The 18,724-nt window shown below is 39.7% G+C and overlaps 2 protein-coding genes across 8 annotated transcripts in view; one reads left to right on the top strand and one right to left on the bottom strand.

Moving 5' to 3' along the window:
• grip1 (glutamate receptor interacting protein 1) overlaps window positions 1-9,083 on the top strand; it is a 344,918-nt gene extending 335,835 nt beyond the window's left edge. For 3 of the 5 annotated variants that reach the window (XM_063057778.1, XM_063057781.1, XM_063057780.1), the window contains 7 exons: window positions 4,072-4,222; window positions 5,416-5,514; window positions 7,331-7,442; window positions 7,561-7,629; window positions 7,964-8,200; window positions 8,594-8,740; window positions 8,842-9,083. In XM_063057778.1, the coding sequence (XP_062913848.1) occupies window positions 4,072-4,222; window positions 5,416-5,514; window positions 7,331-7,442; window positions 7,561-7,629; window positions 7,964-8,200; window positions 8,594-8,740; window positions 8,842-9,081 (1,055 nt within the window). In that variant the 3' untranslated portion in view covers window positions 9,082-9,083. The remainder of the gene's footprint in view (window positions 1-4,071; window positions 4,223-5,415; window positions 5,515-7,330; window positions 7,443-7,560; window positions 7,630-7,963; window positions 8,201-8,593; window positions 8,741-8,841) is intronic. The other 2 variants (XM_063057779.1, XM_063057783.1) reach the window with 1 other exon arrangement.
• Window positions 9,084-11,209: 2,126 nt separating this feature from the next.
• helb (helicase (DNA) B) overlaps window positions 11,210-18,724 on the bottom strand; it is a 57,271-nt gene continuing 49,756 nt past the window's right edge. For all 3 annotated transcript variants that reach the window (XM_063057785.1, XM_063057786.1, XM_063057784.1), the window contains 3 exons: window positions 18,359-18,511; window positions 13,271-13,936; window positions 11,210-11,345 (listed from right to left, as the gene is read on the bottom strand). In XM_063057785.1, coding sequence (XP_062913855.1) covers window positions 11,235-11,345; window positions 13,271-13,936; window positions 18,359-18,511 — 930 coding nt within the window. In that variant the 3' untranslated portion in view covers window positions 11,210-11,234. The remainder of the gene's footprint in view (window positions 11,346-13,270; window positions 13,937-18,358; window positions 18,512-18,724) is intronic.

Raw genomic sequence — 18,724 nt, 5'->3', positions numbered from 1 at the left:
CTACTTGTTAGACACCGAACAAGCTTAATTTTAATTCTGCTTTTAAGGAGGTAGTGGATTTTGTCATTCTCGTTAATGGATTATTCAAATACATAAAAGTTGAAGTAACTCTACTTCACATTCTTCTAGGGAATGCATTCTGGCCAAAGGTTATCCTGTTAATTGCACCTTGCTTTTGGTACAGTGAGCCTGTCGGTTGGCTGCTTCAGTACTGGGAATTGTTAGCAATATTCCTGCTAACTGACAGTGTCTCTGGGGAAAAAAACATTCTTAAGCTGAACAACTTTAGTAAGATCTTCATTTATTTCACATGATCATACACACCTTTCACTCATCCTCTCCTCCATCAGCACATCCCATTTAAAAAAAAAACTGGACATTTACTGCCTGGATTAGAGAATGTCTTATCAAGATTGAGCAAACTTGCTCTTTGGCGTGAAGGGAGTTGACTGGTAACTTGGTAGACGTGTAGATAGATGATAAGAGGCATAGATAGAGTGTACAGCTGGCACCTTTTTCTTGAGAGGTGAGGCAATGACTAATAAGAATGGACATATGTTTAAGGTGATTAGAGGGAAGTATAGTGGTGGATATCGAGGTAATCTTTTTTACACAGAGAGTGGTAAGTGCAAGGAATGGACTGTGGTGGTGATGGTAGGTGGATATATTTGGGAAATTTAATAGACACATGGTTGAAAGCAAAATGGAGGGTTGTATGGGAGGGAAGGGTTGGATTGATTTTGGAGTTGGTTTAAAGGGCCTGTACTGTTCTACGTAAGACAAAATGTAATTCTGCCACACGTGGAACTTCCCGGTGGCCAAACATTTTAATTCCTGTTCCCGGTCCAACATGTCAGTCCATGGTCTCGTGCGATGATGAGGCTACACCATATATTCTGTCTGTGTTCAGCCTGATGGTGTGAATATCGATTTCTCCTTCTGGTAAACAAATTCACCCCCTCCTGCTCCCCCTTCCTCTATTTCCCACTCTGACCTTTTGCCTCCTCTCTCCTGCCTGTTACTTCCCCCTGGGTCCGCTTTTCCTTCCCTTTCTCCTAAAGTCTACTCTTCTCTCCTATCTGAATCCAACCAGCCCTTGACCTTTCTCACTGACCTGGCTTCACCTATCACCTTCCAGCTAGCCTCCCCCTCTCCCCACCTGTTCATTCTGGCATCTTGCCCCATGCTCCTCAGTCCTAAAGAAAGGTCTCAGCTCAAAATGTCGACTCTCCGTTCACTTCTATAGATGCTGCCTGGCCTGCTGAGTTCCTCCAGCATTTTGTTGTGTTTTATTTTGGATTTCCAGCTTCTGCAGACTTTTCTTGTGTTTATAAGATGTAATTCTGCTTGATTAACTTCTCAAAACTCTTCACATCTCCTCAAGTGCACTGTGCTGCAAAGAACTGGACATACAACTTGCGACTAAGAAAGAAGTTAAATGATTGATGGGAAAGAACATAAGGGATATAGAAAAAGATTGTCTGCTGCATGAGGATAAACATCAGTACTGTCTGGTTGATGCAATACCCATTTCCATTTCAGCAGATTCTATGTAATTGATCTGAGTAGATGTTCTGGTAGACAGAAGATTCAGCGACTCTATTGATGTTAAAAGCCTTGCAATTATATCATCAGCTCATTTATTTATGGTCTTTTCATTGCGGAAAAATATTCCTGTGCAAAACTCCTTAATACAAGGTAAAATGGGTGCCAAAAATAAAGGAAATATTTGGAGGAATAACCAGATATCTGGTCAAAGTAATAGTTTTTTTCAATAGGATCATAAAGAGGATGGAGATTAATATATCCTCAGTAAAATACTTTAGTGTCTGTTGGCACTTGAAAGCTTGATCACCAATAACAGAGCGTGGGGTGGGAGGTGAGAAGGTAGAAAAGCACAAGGCTAGAATTAGAGGACCAGGGACTGGTATGCTGGAGGTAATTAGGGATGAAGCGAGGTGAATGGAGGAATTTAAACGTGATAGATATCTTGGGGTGGCGGGGTGGAGATACGTCTCTACCAAAGGAGGTGTAAGGCACTCCTTCCCTCTGCTAGCCTGCAGGCCACCTTTGGGCAAGGTGTAGCACCTGCTTAGCCCCTGATCAGTGTTGTGAAGCCATGGGAGCAGGTGATGGATGGTTATACGAGCATCTGGATCACAAGTCCTGGTTATGCGACCACTGACGCCAGGCAATCTCTGAAGAGTATTGATAGTGGCTGGTGTCACCCATCTTGTAAAGCCACTGCCCAGAAGATGGTAGCAAACCACTTCTGTAGAAAAAATTGCCAAAGACAATCATAGTCAATGTTAGGGCATATTCTGGAATTAGGGTATATAGCAAACATTAACTTCAGCAACCAACCTTTGGACCTGATCATGGATTGTAGATTAAATTTAAAATGCAGCCCTAGAGCTGTGGACAGCGGGTAATTGAAAAAATCAGACGATGTTAATTAACATTCATTTTGGGTGTCTGGAATGTGTGTGCGAAGAAGGTGTGAAAATTGTCTGTAATTCAAAAGAAACATTGTAGATACATTGTAAATATAGAATTGTCCTTTGATCGTTAGCACATAAGATGTTATATAATGTTGGGTCAAACAGGCCTCTTCCTTTGAAAGGGTCTCAATATGATGCCTGCTGCTTGTTTTTGTTGTCCACTAGCTTCCGTCTCTCTCCATTGACTTTGTTCACATTACAACGGTTAGGACCATGATCGCCCAAGTCATACAACATGGCACATAATTATGATGAGATAATTTGTTGGGACTGAATGCCAATCTCTTCCAGCAATGACACAGGAAGGAAAATAAATGACATTTCCAATTTGTCACTGCACTGTAGGTTTACACATGGTCTCATGCACTTTCACTGTTTGTGCCATTCTGCTGCTCAAAACAGCTCAGTGACATTGTAACATACAAACCATCAGCAAAAGCCTACATAATTTATGTCATGAGTAACTTGTGATGGATCTGGTCATATTCGTGGAATTACAAGCACATTATAACCTGTTGTGAATGTAATGGCTGCTTATTTGTCGTAAGTAATCTAACCCTTTTTAAATGGTTCATTTCTATTGATAATCAATTAAACTGTCAATGTCTTCTTCAATTCCTCCCCTCACAACAATCTTTCCAGCTAACTTATTGAGTAGATTTGGTTAGAAAGCTATTCATCATAATGTACAAAGTAGACCCCCTTTAAAGCTAAACATGCTGGTTCAAGAATCTGATTATTTTAGTGTAGACACAATTATATCAGTTTGAACTTTGTAATGTTTTGATTGAATAACTATCCCAGCCAACTTAGTGCATTTTTTCTAGTGCTATCCTGTCCTTGTAGATACTTCAAAATTTCCTCCCTTATGGGTAAATGTTGAATAGTTTTTTCCCTCCTGTATAATGAATCATTTTATAATTCTGATGACTACCAACCAAAAAGCAGCCATAATATTAAAATGTTCACAGGGCTAGAATGTGACATTTAACAATGTAAATTTAATTGAGCTGTTGTAACTCCACACAATGTGCATTCCACCAGCCAATGGGTAAGACATTATTCTGCTTCACTGTAGAATACTGCTGGATAATGTCAGTCAGTAAATTAGGAAATAATGATGCTGTCAAGATGATTTCATATTTTGATGTCAAATGTAATCTGTATGTTGCATGTTAAGAATATGCAGATATAATACTCTGCTTTGTGATGGATGTAGTAACTGATTTTCTTTAATAATGGTTTCTAGAGCTGGCAGGTAATGGCAGTAATTAAATTAAGCTGTTCAGCAGTGTTAAATAAACTGTAAACAGTGGTATGACCCAGACTGGTATAATTGATAGAGCAAAAACAGTTTATTAACCCAATGAAGCTTTGGCAAGTAATTTTGACAAATTCTTGAATCTTCTTGTGAGATGACACTTTCTGTCTGTAATATTAAGATTAGATGGTGCCTCGTGCTTCTTATTCCTGCTTTCTCAATTCCTTTCTTTCACAGGATTTGATACATTACTAAATACTCCCAGACTGCATCTGAACTCTTGAATATTCTCTATTTTCCCTTTCTTAGTTCCATCTGGATATCAAGCCTCTGGTTACAGCCTTCACGCACATGAATGGAAAACTGCTAAACTGACATATCCACCTGCCAACAGGCACCATAACCCTTATCACGATATCACACTGAGTGATGATGAATGGGAAAGACCCACCACTAGTGGGTAAGTTGCACAATTTATTCTTCATAAAGTTGCTATTTTTTTCCCTTCAAGCTATAATTGGCTTTTTAGTCAAAACACTTCACCTGTGAAATGAACAACTTTAATAACAAACAGGAACATCTGTTATGTTTTCCTATGTTGTAATACATCAAAGAATGACATAATGATGCAAGGCGAGTTTAAATTTAAGCTTGCTTATATTGTAAATAATATTGTGTGCTACTAGTATGCACATATACAAGTTCCTTTTTTTCCCCTAAATTTCTATTCATCCTGGTTTTCTGAAACATGAAGGAAATTGATGCAGTTCCACAATTGTACAATTCAAATGGCTTATAATTGAGAGCAGAACCTGATTAGTTTTGTTTCTCTTCCTTCCCCAGCATTTTGCTAACTGAATTGTAGTGTCCCCTTATTCTGCCCTCATATGAGAGCTTTCCCTGTTTCCTCAGGCTAGACAGATAGATACCTCCAGTCCCGGCGTGGTGTAGTTGGAGGTGATTTTATTACTCACCAACGTGTTACAGTACGCAAGGAGCTGGTGTATAAAGGCAGTACCTCTCAGCGTTCTGCCAAAAGGCAGATTCAAATATTGACTGAAATTCCTTCGATTCTAACAAGTGCTTCGGACTACGAAATGTAATGTACAAACGATATAAAATGGCTGCTCTGATGATGAAAGTTGATTGTTTAACAGTGTGATAATGAGCAAACAACAGCTGTGAACCCATCCGTAAGCAGTGAGATCTAGTAATTAGAAATAAAACAACAATCCTAAATCAGGAGAGACATAACACCGTGCTTCTTCTGTGACTACAGAGATAAAATAAGAGACTTTCCTGGTTTGAATGCCTGAGTATAGAGTGACTGGCATATTTTTGCAATATATGGACAGCTGCATCATTTTCAAGGGTATTTTGAACTACCTATCAACTTAATAATGACAGAAGAAAAACCAACCCTGTGCATAGTGAATTTCTCCAGAGTTAGGAAAAAATATCTTTGATTTAAAAAACTCATCAAGATTAAGTATGACTTACTTCCACTCCAGTTTTTAAGTTCTGTAACTGCTAAAGAGGGTGGTGTAGGAACTATAGATTCTTCCACAGATTGTGCAGAAAATGTCTGACAGGACAGGCAACTGTGTAGTTTGTATGCAATGGCATTCCTTGTGCTCAATTCCTTATGCACAGCCTCAAGATTCGCAATACCATTTCGTCAACCGTGAGTGGTGTGAGCCAGTGGTTTCCAGAAATAGGTGGGGATAATCCATGTCTTCAAGAAAACTTAAGGTACATCCTTCAATTTAATCTCTGGCCACTGTAAATAGTATAATGAAATCCTCCAAATTGCTTCCTTTATGCCCTGAATTTCTATGGAATTCACCCAATCCTCCAAAATAATTATTTAAACAGAAGAGGAAACCTTGAAGAAGCAACACAACTAACCCTGTGCATGTATTTCCATTGTTTCTCACACACCTTAGTAGTTTACCTGCTTTTCACCTCACTCTTTCAAGCAAACTTGGGCACCAGCATCATGCCAAAATCTTCATGATTGTGCAAATTATAATGTGCAGTCTAAGCCTGAGCTTTTTTGCTCAATGTAACGTATACCACATGTGTCTACGTCTGCTGGAAGCCATTTCCATCGAATTTTCAGAGTGTAGATTATTAGTAAGGCTGCAGATGCAAGAGCCTACTAAGTGTTAAATTGTAATAAGTGAAATGTGAAGTTGTGGCAAAATTAAATAGGAATCACAAGAGGATGGTTAAAATTCTTACTACACTTTGCACACCTCAAAGCACCTAACCTATCTTTACCAAAGGTGAATAAGAAACAACTATTGCTTGATGATTTCTGACATGGCTTTGATGATACATGAATTTGAAAGTAATGTATTTCTCACCTTCAGTCCTTGGGGTGGCAGATGACTTGGTGTTGATGTGCTTTGAGTGGTATAGTTCCCCATCCCATTAGATCAACATTTGGCTCTTAGAATTAGATCACAGGGTTTTAATACCAATTATTTCCAAGTGGCATGTAGTTAATTATTGTAAAATAAATTAGATGAAACAAAATGCACTGTCAGACTCAACAGTTTCCTTTGTTGTTAACGCAGTGTGCTTGGCAGTGTGGGGGTATTTTTTTGAGCATTTCCAGCCTCAGACAGTTTAGCAGATGGCAGGGAGAACTGGTGTCCAACTCTTGTTTGAAGGAGCATTTCAGCCCTCTGCTCTCAACACCAAGCTACATTACTACTTAAAAGTAGGACTGTCAATTATCATCTTTAAAATAGCGGAAGACTAACGGTGCACAATCAGAATATACCAAAGTCCAACACCTGCTTCCGCAGGTCGCTTTTTACCTGACTGTTGTCACAGATGTAGGTCCTTTCTGCTGGCTCTGGCAGAAATGGTTTTTGCCCATCAGATTCCAGGATCGAGGACAGAGGCTATAAATTCTGCTGCTGTTCAATCTTGGGCAGGTGACACCTGTGAGAGAGTACATCTCAGCTCCTGCTCTTCCCCATTTCTTGTCCCTGTCACTACCTGCCATGTCCTTTTTCCCCACTATCACTTCTTTTGTACCCTACAATTACCCCACCCATTGCCTACTTTCTCTTGCAATGTCATAGATGTTGATTGAATGCAGATGTGATTGGTAGGCCTGGAAAGGAATTTCAGAACAATGATAATAACCTCCAGTAATGTAAAATAAAGGTGAAGCATTTTCACTGGCCTAATGAAAATGAACGGCCAAACTATTCAATTATACAATCAATTGTTTAATTGCTTACCAGGTCTATTTGAAAAACCATGATGAAGAAAACATTTCTAGTACTAATGCATGACAAATGTGCACCTCATTTTAAAAGCTGAATATTAATTTCTTTGTGGGCTATGTATTTGTGATGTTACCCAAAGCTAGTTGATATTTATATAATTATTTCTGGACATCTGATTTCAAATTGTACAGTGATTAAAAAAACAGTAATTATCAGTTAATATCAAGAGAAAAGATATTTAATTTTACCATTCGGTATTTTGACAGTATGTATGCACCCCCAAGATTTTTAATGCTATATCCTTTCTGAATAAATTTCAGTTATGTAGGTGGACAAGATGGGTTAGAAGCAGATCAGGAAGAAAATTTTTGGTCCCAGGCCTTGGAAGATTTAGAAACCTGTGGTCAATCAGGAATCCTGAGGGAATTGGAGGTATCAAATTTTCACTTTTTGCAATATAGGTTTTCACCATTCTAAAAGAGCAATGAGACATCATTTCAGACACAGCTTTCGATTTTGAGTCTACAGCATTTGGTCTTGCTAATTACAGGAACCTAGCTCCTCTTTAAAGATGGATGCCAACCAAAAGGATCTGAATTTGAAAGACTTGGCTTTATTGGTACTTTTTAAATTTTAGAATTGGTGTGAAATTCAAGATCTAACAGTTTGATACATTTGAAGATTTCTGGTTGAACCTTTAGACGATTGCACTTTTGTATTTAACAGGAGATAAAATCTGCACTTTCAACCATACTAACAAATCTATATACGTGTGTTATTTAACAAATGCCAATAGCAAACTCTGTTTTGCTTTAAGTATTTTTTGTTCAAAATAATTGTTTTCACTCATTAGCATTAAGTTTTCCCCAACTGTCATCCACCTTCCCTAACAGAAGCCTTTCCACAATTTTCTGGGACCCAACCTTTTACAGTTCTGTTATCTCATCCAACAGGCAACAATCATGTCCGGAAGCACACTGTGTCTGAATGATGAAAACAGCCTGACACACAGGCCACTGGGAAGACAATCAAGCTTCCAAGAGAAAAATGCTGTCAGGGCACATTACACCCAGGTTGCCCGTAGCAACACTTTACCGTCAGATGGCGTGAGATCAAAGTCATTTGCTATTAGGAAGATCAAGCAAGAAATGAAAGAGATCATGTCACCAACACCAGTGGAGCTGCATAAGGTTTCAGATTCCCTAAAATATTTATTCTAGTCATGTTTCTACCTCCATCTAGATTTGCTTCAGGATAGAAAATGGATTAGTTGAAAATGCAATTCCCTTTGACAAATTCCATGAAGTGATTAGCACAGCAACGCTCAGTTGTTTTTCCTCAGATTTACTTTCAACAAGTTTTGCAATGGAGTTGTAATTTAATTTCAATTATTTATGCTTGATTATTCAAAAATGATGACCTAAAGCAGAGTAAAATTAGACTATTGTTAGAAATTTCCATTCCCCACATGGTGCACTTTAATAACAAACTGAGAAACTAGCACACAGCTGTCTGCTCAAATATAGCAAATGATGCTGGATCACATTTGAATATTTTCAAATTAATATTCTTATCTTTCACAGGTAACACTATACAAAGATTCAGACATTCAGGATTTTGGATTCAGTGTTTCAGATGGCCTGCTGGAGAAGGGTGTATATGTAAACAACATTCGCCCAAATGGACCAGCTGCTCTTGGTGGAGTCAAGCCCTATGACAGGTTATTACAGGTATTGCATTCAGAAATATCACTACAAACTGCAGGACATATCTTCTGGGAGGAGACACAAAGTTGTGACTAATTGGTGGCTGTTTTGCTTTCTTGGAACAGGTAAACCATATTCGTACCAGAGACTTTGATTGCTGCCTGGTGGTGCCATTAATTGCAGATTCTGGCAATAAACTTGAATTGGTCATCAGCAGAAACCCACTGGCTTCTCAGGAGGTGCTCTCTGAAGATCAGTCTTTACAACTAGAAGAATGGAATGAGCTGGACGAAGTTCATGGTTATAGGCAACAGAAAGGAAGGCTTGGCAGTAGTGAGCTCCAAGAAAATACCAACACATTGTAGTGCCAGGTATTCAGTCCAATAGACTGAGGCATTGTTTATTTCCCCAATGGTGCTAATTCACTTTTTAACAACTTTCATTTGTAGAAAAACCCATCTTAGCAACCATTATTTCTCACAGATACCAAGTGCATACATTTCATAAATGAACAGAAAACCTGTCTTTTCTCACACTGCAAATGACAAAAGGTTTGACAAACATTAAGCCAGTCTACGCAGAGCACAGCCATGAAAATAAAATGTTGCCAAGAGCTCCCCCACGCCCCCATGGTGCTTATTGTCTAAATTTGAAATTGTTTTTGTATATTATGATGATCTATGATGCTGCCAGCTGGTTCCTGGGCAAGAAAAATGTTATAGCATGCTATTTGAAAATTGAGCATTTAAAATTATATACAGAAATGATTATAAAACTATTAGTGCAGCATAGTCTTTACCCATAATAATTGTAAATGAATGAAAAGTTTAACACTGCACAGACAATTAATATTAAGCTAGTCTTCTTTGAGCTAGTTTTTGGCCAAAGTTGTGGTACTCAGTGGTTAGGGCATTGAGTCAATTCCTGGCTTTTATTTACAGCCCATACTTATGACAGTGATGTAACTTCAAGCTGACCCCTCTTTCACACTGCAAAATATTAGGAACTAAATTTTAGTGACACATTTTGAAAAGCACCAACTTGCTAAAGAATTTTCTGGGATGAAAGTGAAAAAGAAACGTCCCAGTCCAATACCACGGTGACCTTTCAGGCTGGAAATTTATTGCCTCACCTTTTTCTATGAAGATTCTGATATTGCCATAGATATTGTAACCGATGATATGCATCTGCCATGTGGATTACTAGGTCTCGAGTCTCCATCCATTTTCAAACATGTAATCCTAAACCTGCTCACTTGTGTAAACTGTCTTCACATTTTATGGTCCATTATTGGGGTTGGTAACTAGTTAAGGAACACATTTGTATTTGTAAATGATTGACTTTATAAATCAGTATAATGAAATTTGAATTTTACTTTGATGTACATGAACTTAAGGCTGGTTAACTTAGTATTATCGTTGCTTGTGCCTCACTCACTATAATGGATCAAAACGTATGGGGGTAGGTTCTAAAATTCTGTAATCATACAATGTAGCTAGAGTGGCTAACAGAAAAATAAGTTTATCAGCAAAATTTTAATACTCCACTATCCATTCAGAAATCCCAATGGTTTGGCAATTATCTCACCAAGTGATATTTCCTGTATTCTCACTGAAGCCCCCATTCGTGCACTCCCTTTAAACTCAGTCAATTCTCCCCCCCACCCCCCGTCACACACTCCTTTTAAACTTGCCAGGATCACAGAAATGTTAAGGTGTTACATGGGTCGTTCACTTTGTTTTTGAGTATAAACAAGATAATATCCTGTAGTGTGGAAAATTTGCTTGTCCAGCGCCACCAAAACCCTAAGAGTCCCAGGTGAACAGTCTTACTTTGTTCAGAACTGCTGATCTGCTTCTGGTTGTATTCCATCTCACTGAGGATTAAAGCCTGCTCCCCAATTTAAAAATTAAGGGAATGTTTCTACCCTCCTTTGACCCATTAACCGTACAGTTACCACATGTTAAAATTTTCCAGCCTAAATATGTGATGCATATTTTAAAAGGAAAAGCACTGCCAGCAACACAAATACAGACAGCTACAACTTAGATATTACAGATTTGATTCATGTCCTTTGGACAATGTATTTTTATTTGCAACAAACAAGTATTATAAACTGTAAAGTATTTTTGTACAAATTTCCTACTTTGGTAGCATGATATTTATCGTCTAAGGTTTTGGGAATCTTCACGGCCAATTTGTATGAGATATGCAAGATGAAATAAAATCATGTAAGACAATACGGCTTCCTGGTGTATGAGTAGGCACAGACACTGCTTGAAAGATAAAATTCGGGATAATTACGTTGTACAAATAATTTTAGAAAATTTTAAAAAGCAGCTGAAATTTCCGCAAGTATACTATTCGAGGATGTTTTAGTAACTAGTTTTTCCTGATTGTTTGATGCAAATTATCACCAGTTTAAAAACATAATGCACATACCATTTAACCTCAGACATCATCTTGATGGCAGTCTATTGCTAATATGTCCTTTTTGTGTAAAAGCCTGCACATCACATCATTCACTCTCCTCTTTAAACAGCTTTTTATTGGTGCCTCTTTGTGGTGATGAGTTGTCAAGTGTCATCATCTTGAACCTCTTGCAGCCAAGAGGTGATTCCATCAGTATCTGCAATGTAAATTAACATTCATGTGGTATAATTATGATTTTTCTCGACATAAATCTAGCCATGGTTCAACAGTTTTTAAGTGGATACCAACTACAGTCACATACAATATTAAAAAGGCAGAGATGTTTAAATTATCTTGGCGACATTTATTAACTCAGTAGTCACTTCTATCATTGTGGTATAGATCACGAATTTCAAGGGCCTTCAAGTTCTTTATTCTTTGGGATTTTTCTTAGTCGTCATATTCTAATAGGTCATAACACATTGCCAACATGAATCTTGAGAAAAGGAGAAAAAATAGAAACACTCAGAACGTGGCAGATGGAATACAGTGTCGGGAAATGTATGGACATGCACTTTGGTAGAAGGAACAAAATCATAGCCTACTTTTTAAACGGGCAGAAAATTCAGAAATCCAAAGGTGCAAAGGGACTTGGGAGTCCTGTGTTGGATTCCCTAAAGGTTAATTTGCAGGTTGAGTTGGTGGTGAGGAAGGCAAATGCAATGTTAACATTCCTTTTGAGAGGACTAGAATATTAAAAGCAAGGCTATAATGCTGAGGCTTTATAAGGAACTGGCAAAACTGCACTTGAAGAATTGTGAGCAGTTTTGAGCCCCTCATCTAAGAAAGGAAGTGCTGACATTAGGAAGGATTCAGAAGGGGTTCACGAGAATGATTCTGGGAATGAAAGCGTTATCGTATGAGGAACGTTTTGATGACACTCAGCTTTTACTCACTGGAATTTAGGAGAATGAGGGGGATCTCATTGAAACCTATTGAATGTTGAAAGGCCTAGATAGAGTGGATATGGAGAGGATGTTTCCTATAGTGGGGGACCTGAGGGCACAGCATCAGAATAGAAAGACATCCATTTGGAATGGAGATGAGGAGGAATTTCTTTAGCCAGAGGGTGGTGAATCTGTGGAATTCATTGCCACAGCTGGCTGTGTATTTAAGGTGGAGGTGGACAGGTTCTTGATAAGTCAGGGCGTGAAAGATTTTGAGGGAAGGCAGGAGAATGGGGTTGAGAGGGAAGTGGATCACCCATGATGATCGATGGGCCAAATGCCCTAATTCTGCACCTATCTCTTATTGTCTTACGCTAATAATGGGGCTTTCCTCTTTGGAGTGAAAGAGGATGACGTGTTAGAGGTGTACAAAATGACGAGAGGCATAAATTAAGTGGACAGCCATAGACTTTTTCCCCAAGCTGGAAATAGCTAATAGGGAGCATAATTTTAAGGTGACTGGAGGAAAGTATAGAGGGCATATTAGAGGCAGTTTTATTTTTATATAAACATGGTGGTGGCTACCTGGAATGTGTTGCCAGGGGCAGATACATTAGGGACATTTAAGAGACTTTTAGATAGGCATATGGATGATTTTTTTTAAAAAATGGAGGGCTGGGTGGGAGAGAAAGGTTAGAATGATCTTGGAGTAGTTCAAAACGGTTAGCACGACAATACTGGCCGAGGGGCCTGTACTGTGCTGTAATATTTTAATGCTTAGCAGCAGATCAATTGTCATTTCAGGGAGAAATATGGAAAGGAAGAAAACAACCAGATTATACATTTAGCAGATCTTGCATATCCACGGCTATCTGTTGCAATGAACTTCACAGATGCACCACTGTCTGGCTAAATCCATAATAACACAATCAAAAGTGATTATCTTCAGCCCCTTGAAAATCTGAACAATTGCTTTCATGTAAGTTACAACTATTCAAGAATTTGATTTTTAAAAAAACGGGTGTTAGAAGGTCTATGGACTCCCAAACCCTTGCAATTAGCAGTGCTATTATGATGATAAAGACATACATAAGCTGATGTTTCTTTCCATCTTTTATCTTACCAAATGTCAACTTGACCTTGTATTAATTCTTAAGCAATTTAGACCATCCTAGAGTTAAATAATTCTATTTACCTTGGAGTATTTTGGAGCAAATTCCTCACCAGCCAGAGTATTATCACTTCTCTTACTGCCAGGTGACCAACTTGCTTCAGATTTTTCAGAGCTGCTGGACACTCCTCCAATTGTCCCTACCAACTTATCTCTTGTAGATCTATCACCAACTTGAAGTAAGGTGTCGACTGCTTCTTTTGGCCCTTCCTTGGTCCAAATACATTCTGTGTTGTCAAGCTCGAAACTATAAGGAGACCAACTGTAGTTCTGTGCAAATGCCAAATCTTCTGAATAGGAGTCTTCTTTCTGAGATTGTGAGTTAGCTCTATCCTTTATCTCATCTGCTACACAGGATGTCAAATCTGGCACCACCTGAGACAAAGAAACAGATGAATTGAACAGGGCTGGACAGAGCTCTGCAGGTGTGGGTGCCCAACCTGCCTGCTGCTGGAACTGTAATCCTTCAAAGCATGGCGGCAGTCTTGGTTTTACTAGTTTCTCCTGTAGCCATTCACGAAGGCGAGTGTTTCTGTAGGGGCTTTTGGCCGTCACTGCTTTAGTGAAGTGATTCTCAGATGTAACAACATATACACGCTTGCGCCCTCGTGTGACTGCAGTGTAGATGTGCTGCCAGTTCTGTCTTCCTGCCGTTCCCACAACATACACAACGGTGTTAGCTTCAGAACCCTAAAATACAAATGAATTGAGACAGTCGCTCAAATACTAAACTAATATCTGTAGATCTTAGTGTACAAAAGACCAGAATGTCCAGCATTATGTTTTGTTTGTGCATTTCAAATCAAGGCTGCAATCTGGAACTATGAATAAATCTGAACATCTGGGAAAGTGACATGGTAAGACTTTAATTTCTGATTACACTCCATAAACTACAACTGTATGTTTGATAATCAACACTCAATGTAGTGTGAGTACCAGAGGAAGTTACTAGCCCTCTGAGAAATGAGGGGGAGAAGAAACAAAAGCATTTGGTATTCTTCATAAGCAAGAAAATTCTGCAGATGCTGGAAATCCAAGCAACACACACAAACACACAAAACGCTGGGGGAGGTCAACAGAGCAAATAGTCGACGTTTCGGGCTGAGACCCTACAGGCCCAAAATGTCAACTGTTTACTCTTTTCAATGGATGCTGCCTGACCTGATGAGTTCCTCCAATATTTTGTGTGTGTTGCTGAAATACAGGTACCACCTAGCAGAGAGGTCATCATCATAAGGCTTTGGCGAGAATAGGCAGGGGCAAGATAAGTTCAATCCTTATTTCTTATTCAAATCTAGAGAGGTTGGGGAATGTCTACAGAGCCAGTGTTCCGTTCTGGGTGTCAGTTGTGGCATTTCCAGGAGACTCCCAGCTTCCCCGATGGCCACATCTGTACCAGGTGTATCAAGATGCAGCTCCTTAGAGACCATTTTAGACAACTGGAGCTGCAGCTTGATGATCCTCAGCTTGTTAGGGAAAGTGAAGCAGCGATAGACAGGAGCTACAGGGAGGTGGTCACCCCAAGGCTACAGGAGACAGATAAATGGATGACTGTCAGGAGAGGGAAGGCAGAACGTCAGAAAGTGGAGAGCACCCCTGTGGTCATCCCCTTCAACAATATGTACTCCATTTTAAGTACTGTTGGGGTTGGGGGGTGGAAACAACCTACCTGGGGGAAGCAACAGCAGCTGTGCCTCTGGCACTGAGTCTGGCCCTGTGGCTCAGAAGGGTAGGGAGCTGAAGACAATGGCAGCAGTAATAGGGGACTCTATATTCAGAGGAGCAGATGAGCGATTCTGTGGATGTGAAAAGGAAACATGGATGGTAGTTTTCCTCCCAGGTGCCAGAGTTCAAAATGTTCCTGAAGAGGGAAGTGAGTACCCAGAAGTTGTGGTACATATTGGTACCAATGACATAGGAAGAAAAAGGGAGAAGACCCTGAAAAAAAGAATACAGGCAGTTGGGAAGGAAGCTAAGAAGCAGGACCTCGAAGGTAGTAATCTCAGGATTGCTGCCTGTGCTGTTGGGCGTGGTTTAATCTAATATGGTAGGGATGGGAACCAGCATGATGGAGCGAAGGATGAGCCAGCAGGTTTACAAGTAGATGATGAATGTAAGGAACAACAACCCAATGATTGGGTACAAATGCAGACAAAGCAAAGAGCTAATTTGTACCACAGAGGCAAAATTCAAAAGGAGAAAGAATGCAGGACTGAAGGTGCTGTATTTAAATGCACATAGAATTTGGAATAACGTGGATGAACTGATGGCATAATTACAGATTGGTCGGTATGATGTTGTAGGCATCACAGAGTCATGGGTGAAAGAAGGCCATAGTTGGGAGCTTAACATCAAAGGATATACTTTGTGTCGAAAGGACAGGCAGGAAGGCATAGATGGTGGTGTGGCGCTGTGGGTAAGAGATTGAATTATATCTTTAGAAAGAGGTGACATACAGTCAGAGAATGTTGAATCTTTGTGGATGGAGTTAAGAAATTGCAAGGGTAAAAAAAAACATTATGGGAATCATATACAAGCATCAAAATAATAGCCAAGATGTGAGGTTGAGAGTGCAAAGGGAGCTGGAAAAGGCATTTAATAAGGTAATGATACAATTGTAAAGGGGGACTTCAATATGCAAGGGAATTTGGAAAATCAGGTTGATGTTGAATTGCAACAGAGCAAATTTATTGAATGCCTATGAGATGGCTTTTTAGAGCAGCTTGTGTTAAGCCTACTCAGGGAAAGGCTATCTTAGATTGGGTGTTGTGTAATAACCCAGATCTTATCAGGGAGCCTAACGTAAAGGAACCCTTGGGAGGCAGTGATCATAATGATTAAATTCCTTCTGCAATTTGATAGGGAGAAGCATAACTCACATATATCAGTATCACAATGGAATAAAGGGAATTACAGAGGCATGAGAGAGGAGCTTGCCCAGGTGGATTTGAGGAGGATACTGGCAGGGATGATGGCAGAGCAGAGATGGCTGAAGTTTCTGAGAATAGTTCACAAGGCGCAGGATAGATATGTCCCACAGAGGAAGAAATTCTCAAATGGCAAGGGTAGGCAACTGTGGCTGACAAAGTTAGTTAAGGACTGCATAAAAGCCAAGGAAAGGGCATAGAAGGTTAGCAAAAGTTAGTGGGAAATTGGATGATTGGGAAGCTTTCAAAATCCAACAAAAGGCAACTAAAAGAGCTAGCTATAAGGGAAAAGATGAAATATGAGGGCAGACCAGCCAATAATATAAAGCAGGATACTAAAAGTTTTTCCAGTTATGTAAAAAGTAAAAGGGAGGTGAGAGTTGATATTGGACCACTGGAAAATGAGGTGAGGTTAATAATGGGGGACAGAAAAATGATGGATGAACTTGGTAAGAATGGCTGATGAACTTAATGAGTATTTTGCATCTATCCTCACTATGGAAAAGAGTTGCAGTGTGCCAGAGGTCTGTGATTGTCAGGGAGCAGGAGTGAGTGCTATTGCTATTACAAAGGAAAGTGTGAGGCAAACTCAAAGGTCTTAAGCTGGATGTCATCTGGGCCAGATGGACTACATCCCAGAGTCCTAAGAGAGGTCGTAGAAGAGAGAACAGATGCATTGGTCATGATTTTTCAAGAATCACTTGATTCTGGCATGGTTCTGGTGGACTGGAAAATAGCAAATGTCACTCCACTCTTTAAGAAGGGAGGAAGGCAAAAGAAAGGAAATTATAGGCCAGTTAGCCTAACCTCAGCGGTTGGGAAAGTGTTGGAGTCCATTATTAAGGACAAAGTTTTGGGGTACTTGGAGACTAATGATAAAAATTCAAAGTCGGCATGGTTTCTGTAAAGAGAAAACTTGCCTGACAAATCTGTTAGAGTTCTTCGAGGAAGTAACAAGCAGGGTGGACAAAGGTGAGGCAGTGGATGTCATTTACTTAGATTTTCAGAAGGTGTGGATAACGGAATGGCTGACAGACAAAAGGCAGCCAGTGGGAATAAAAGGGGCCTTTTCTGGTTGGCTGCCGGAATTACTCTGGGGTCAGTATTGACACCGCTAATTTTCACATTGTTTGTCAATGATTTTAGATAATGGAATTGATGGCTTTGTGACAAAGTTTGCAGATGATACAAAGATTGGTGGAGGGGTAGGTAGTGCTAAGGAAGCAATGCGATTGCAGCAGGACTTAGACAAATTGGAAGAAAAGGCAAAATAGTAGCAGATGGAATACAGTGTTGGGAAATGTGTGATAATGCATTTTGGTAAAAGGAACAATAGTGCGGGCTATTATCTAAGTGGGGAGAAGGTTCAAACATCAGAGTGCGGAGGGACTTAGGAGTCCTCGTGCCAGTCTCCCGCAGGTTGAGTCTGTGGTGAAGAAGGCAAATAGCATTTATTTCGAGGAGGATAGAATATAAAAGCAAGAAGATAATGCTGAGCCTTTATAAGACACTAGTTAGGCCACACTTGGGAGTATTGTCAACAGTTTTGTGCCCCATATCTCAGAAAGGATGCGTTGTCATTGGAGAGAATCCAGGGGAGGTTCACAAGGATGATTCCTGGAATGAAGGGGGTTAACATATGAGGAGTGTTTGGCAGTTTTGGGCCTGTACTCACTGGAATTTAGAAGAATGCCGGGGGATCTCATTGAAACCTACCAAATGTTAAAAGGACTAGATAGGATGGATATGGAGAAGATGTTTCCTATGGTGGGGGGTATCCAGAACTAGAGGGCACAGCCTCAAAATTGAGGGAGCAGCTCTTTAGAAAAGAGGTAAGGAGGTATTTTTTTTTTAAGCCAGAGAGTAGTAAATCTGTGGAATGCTCCGCCACAGACTGCAGTGGAGGCCGTGGGTATATTTAAGGCGAAAGTTGATCGTTTCCTGACCAGTCAGGACATCAAAGGATATAGCGAGAAGACAGGTGTATGGAGTTGATTGGGATCCAGGATCAGCCATGATGGAATGGCAGAGCAGACTCGATGGGCTGAATAGCCTAATTCTGCTCCTATGTCTTATGGTCTTAAATAATGGCTCCCAAGTATGAAGCCAGAAGTATCTATCCAGCTCCACACAACTATTCAGCAGCTAAAAGCAGACCATCAATGTTCAATATTGCATTTCGTACCTGAAAAGTGTGGATTGTTCTGGCCCATGCATGCACCAACTTGCATTCCTTCTCCACTTCTTTAAAATTCACCAAAATCGGCCGATTCTGCTTGTCATCCAGTAGCAAGAAACGACTGTACGAAGTACCTGTATTACTATATACAGTTTTATCCTGCAAATTAGGCAATAAAAGGCTTCTTACATCCACATAGGCACAAAAATCATTTGGGTGATTTTATTCTTTAATGAGAATTCATTATTTCATCTATAATGAACTGTAAAAATATTTGACTGATTTACAATTGTCTGACATCTAAACTAGCCCGCTTAGTGAAGAAAAATATAATGTCGTTATTTTCAAGTATCATTTTCAGAGTTTCACAAC

Source organism: Mobula hypostoma, chromosome 9, assembly GCF_963921235.1.
Source record: "Mobula hypostoma chromosome 9, sMobHyp1.1, whole genome shotgun sequence".
Classification (NCBI taxonomy): domain Eukaryota; kingdom Metazoa; phylum Chordata; class Chondrichthyes; order Myliobatiformes; family Myliobatidae; genus Mobula; species Mobula hypostoma.
This window is presented reverse-complemented; position numbering and strand designations above follow the sequence as displayed.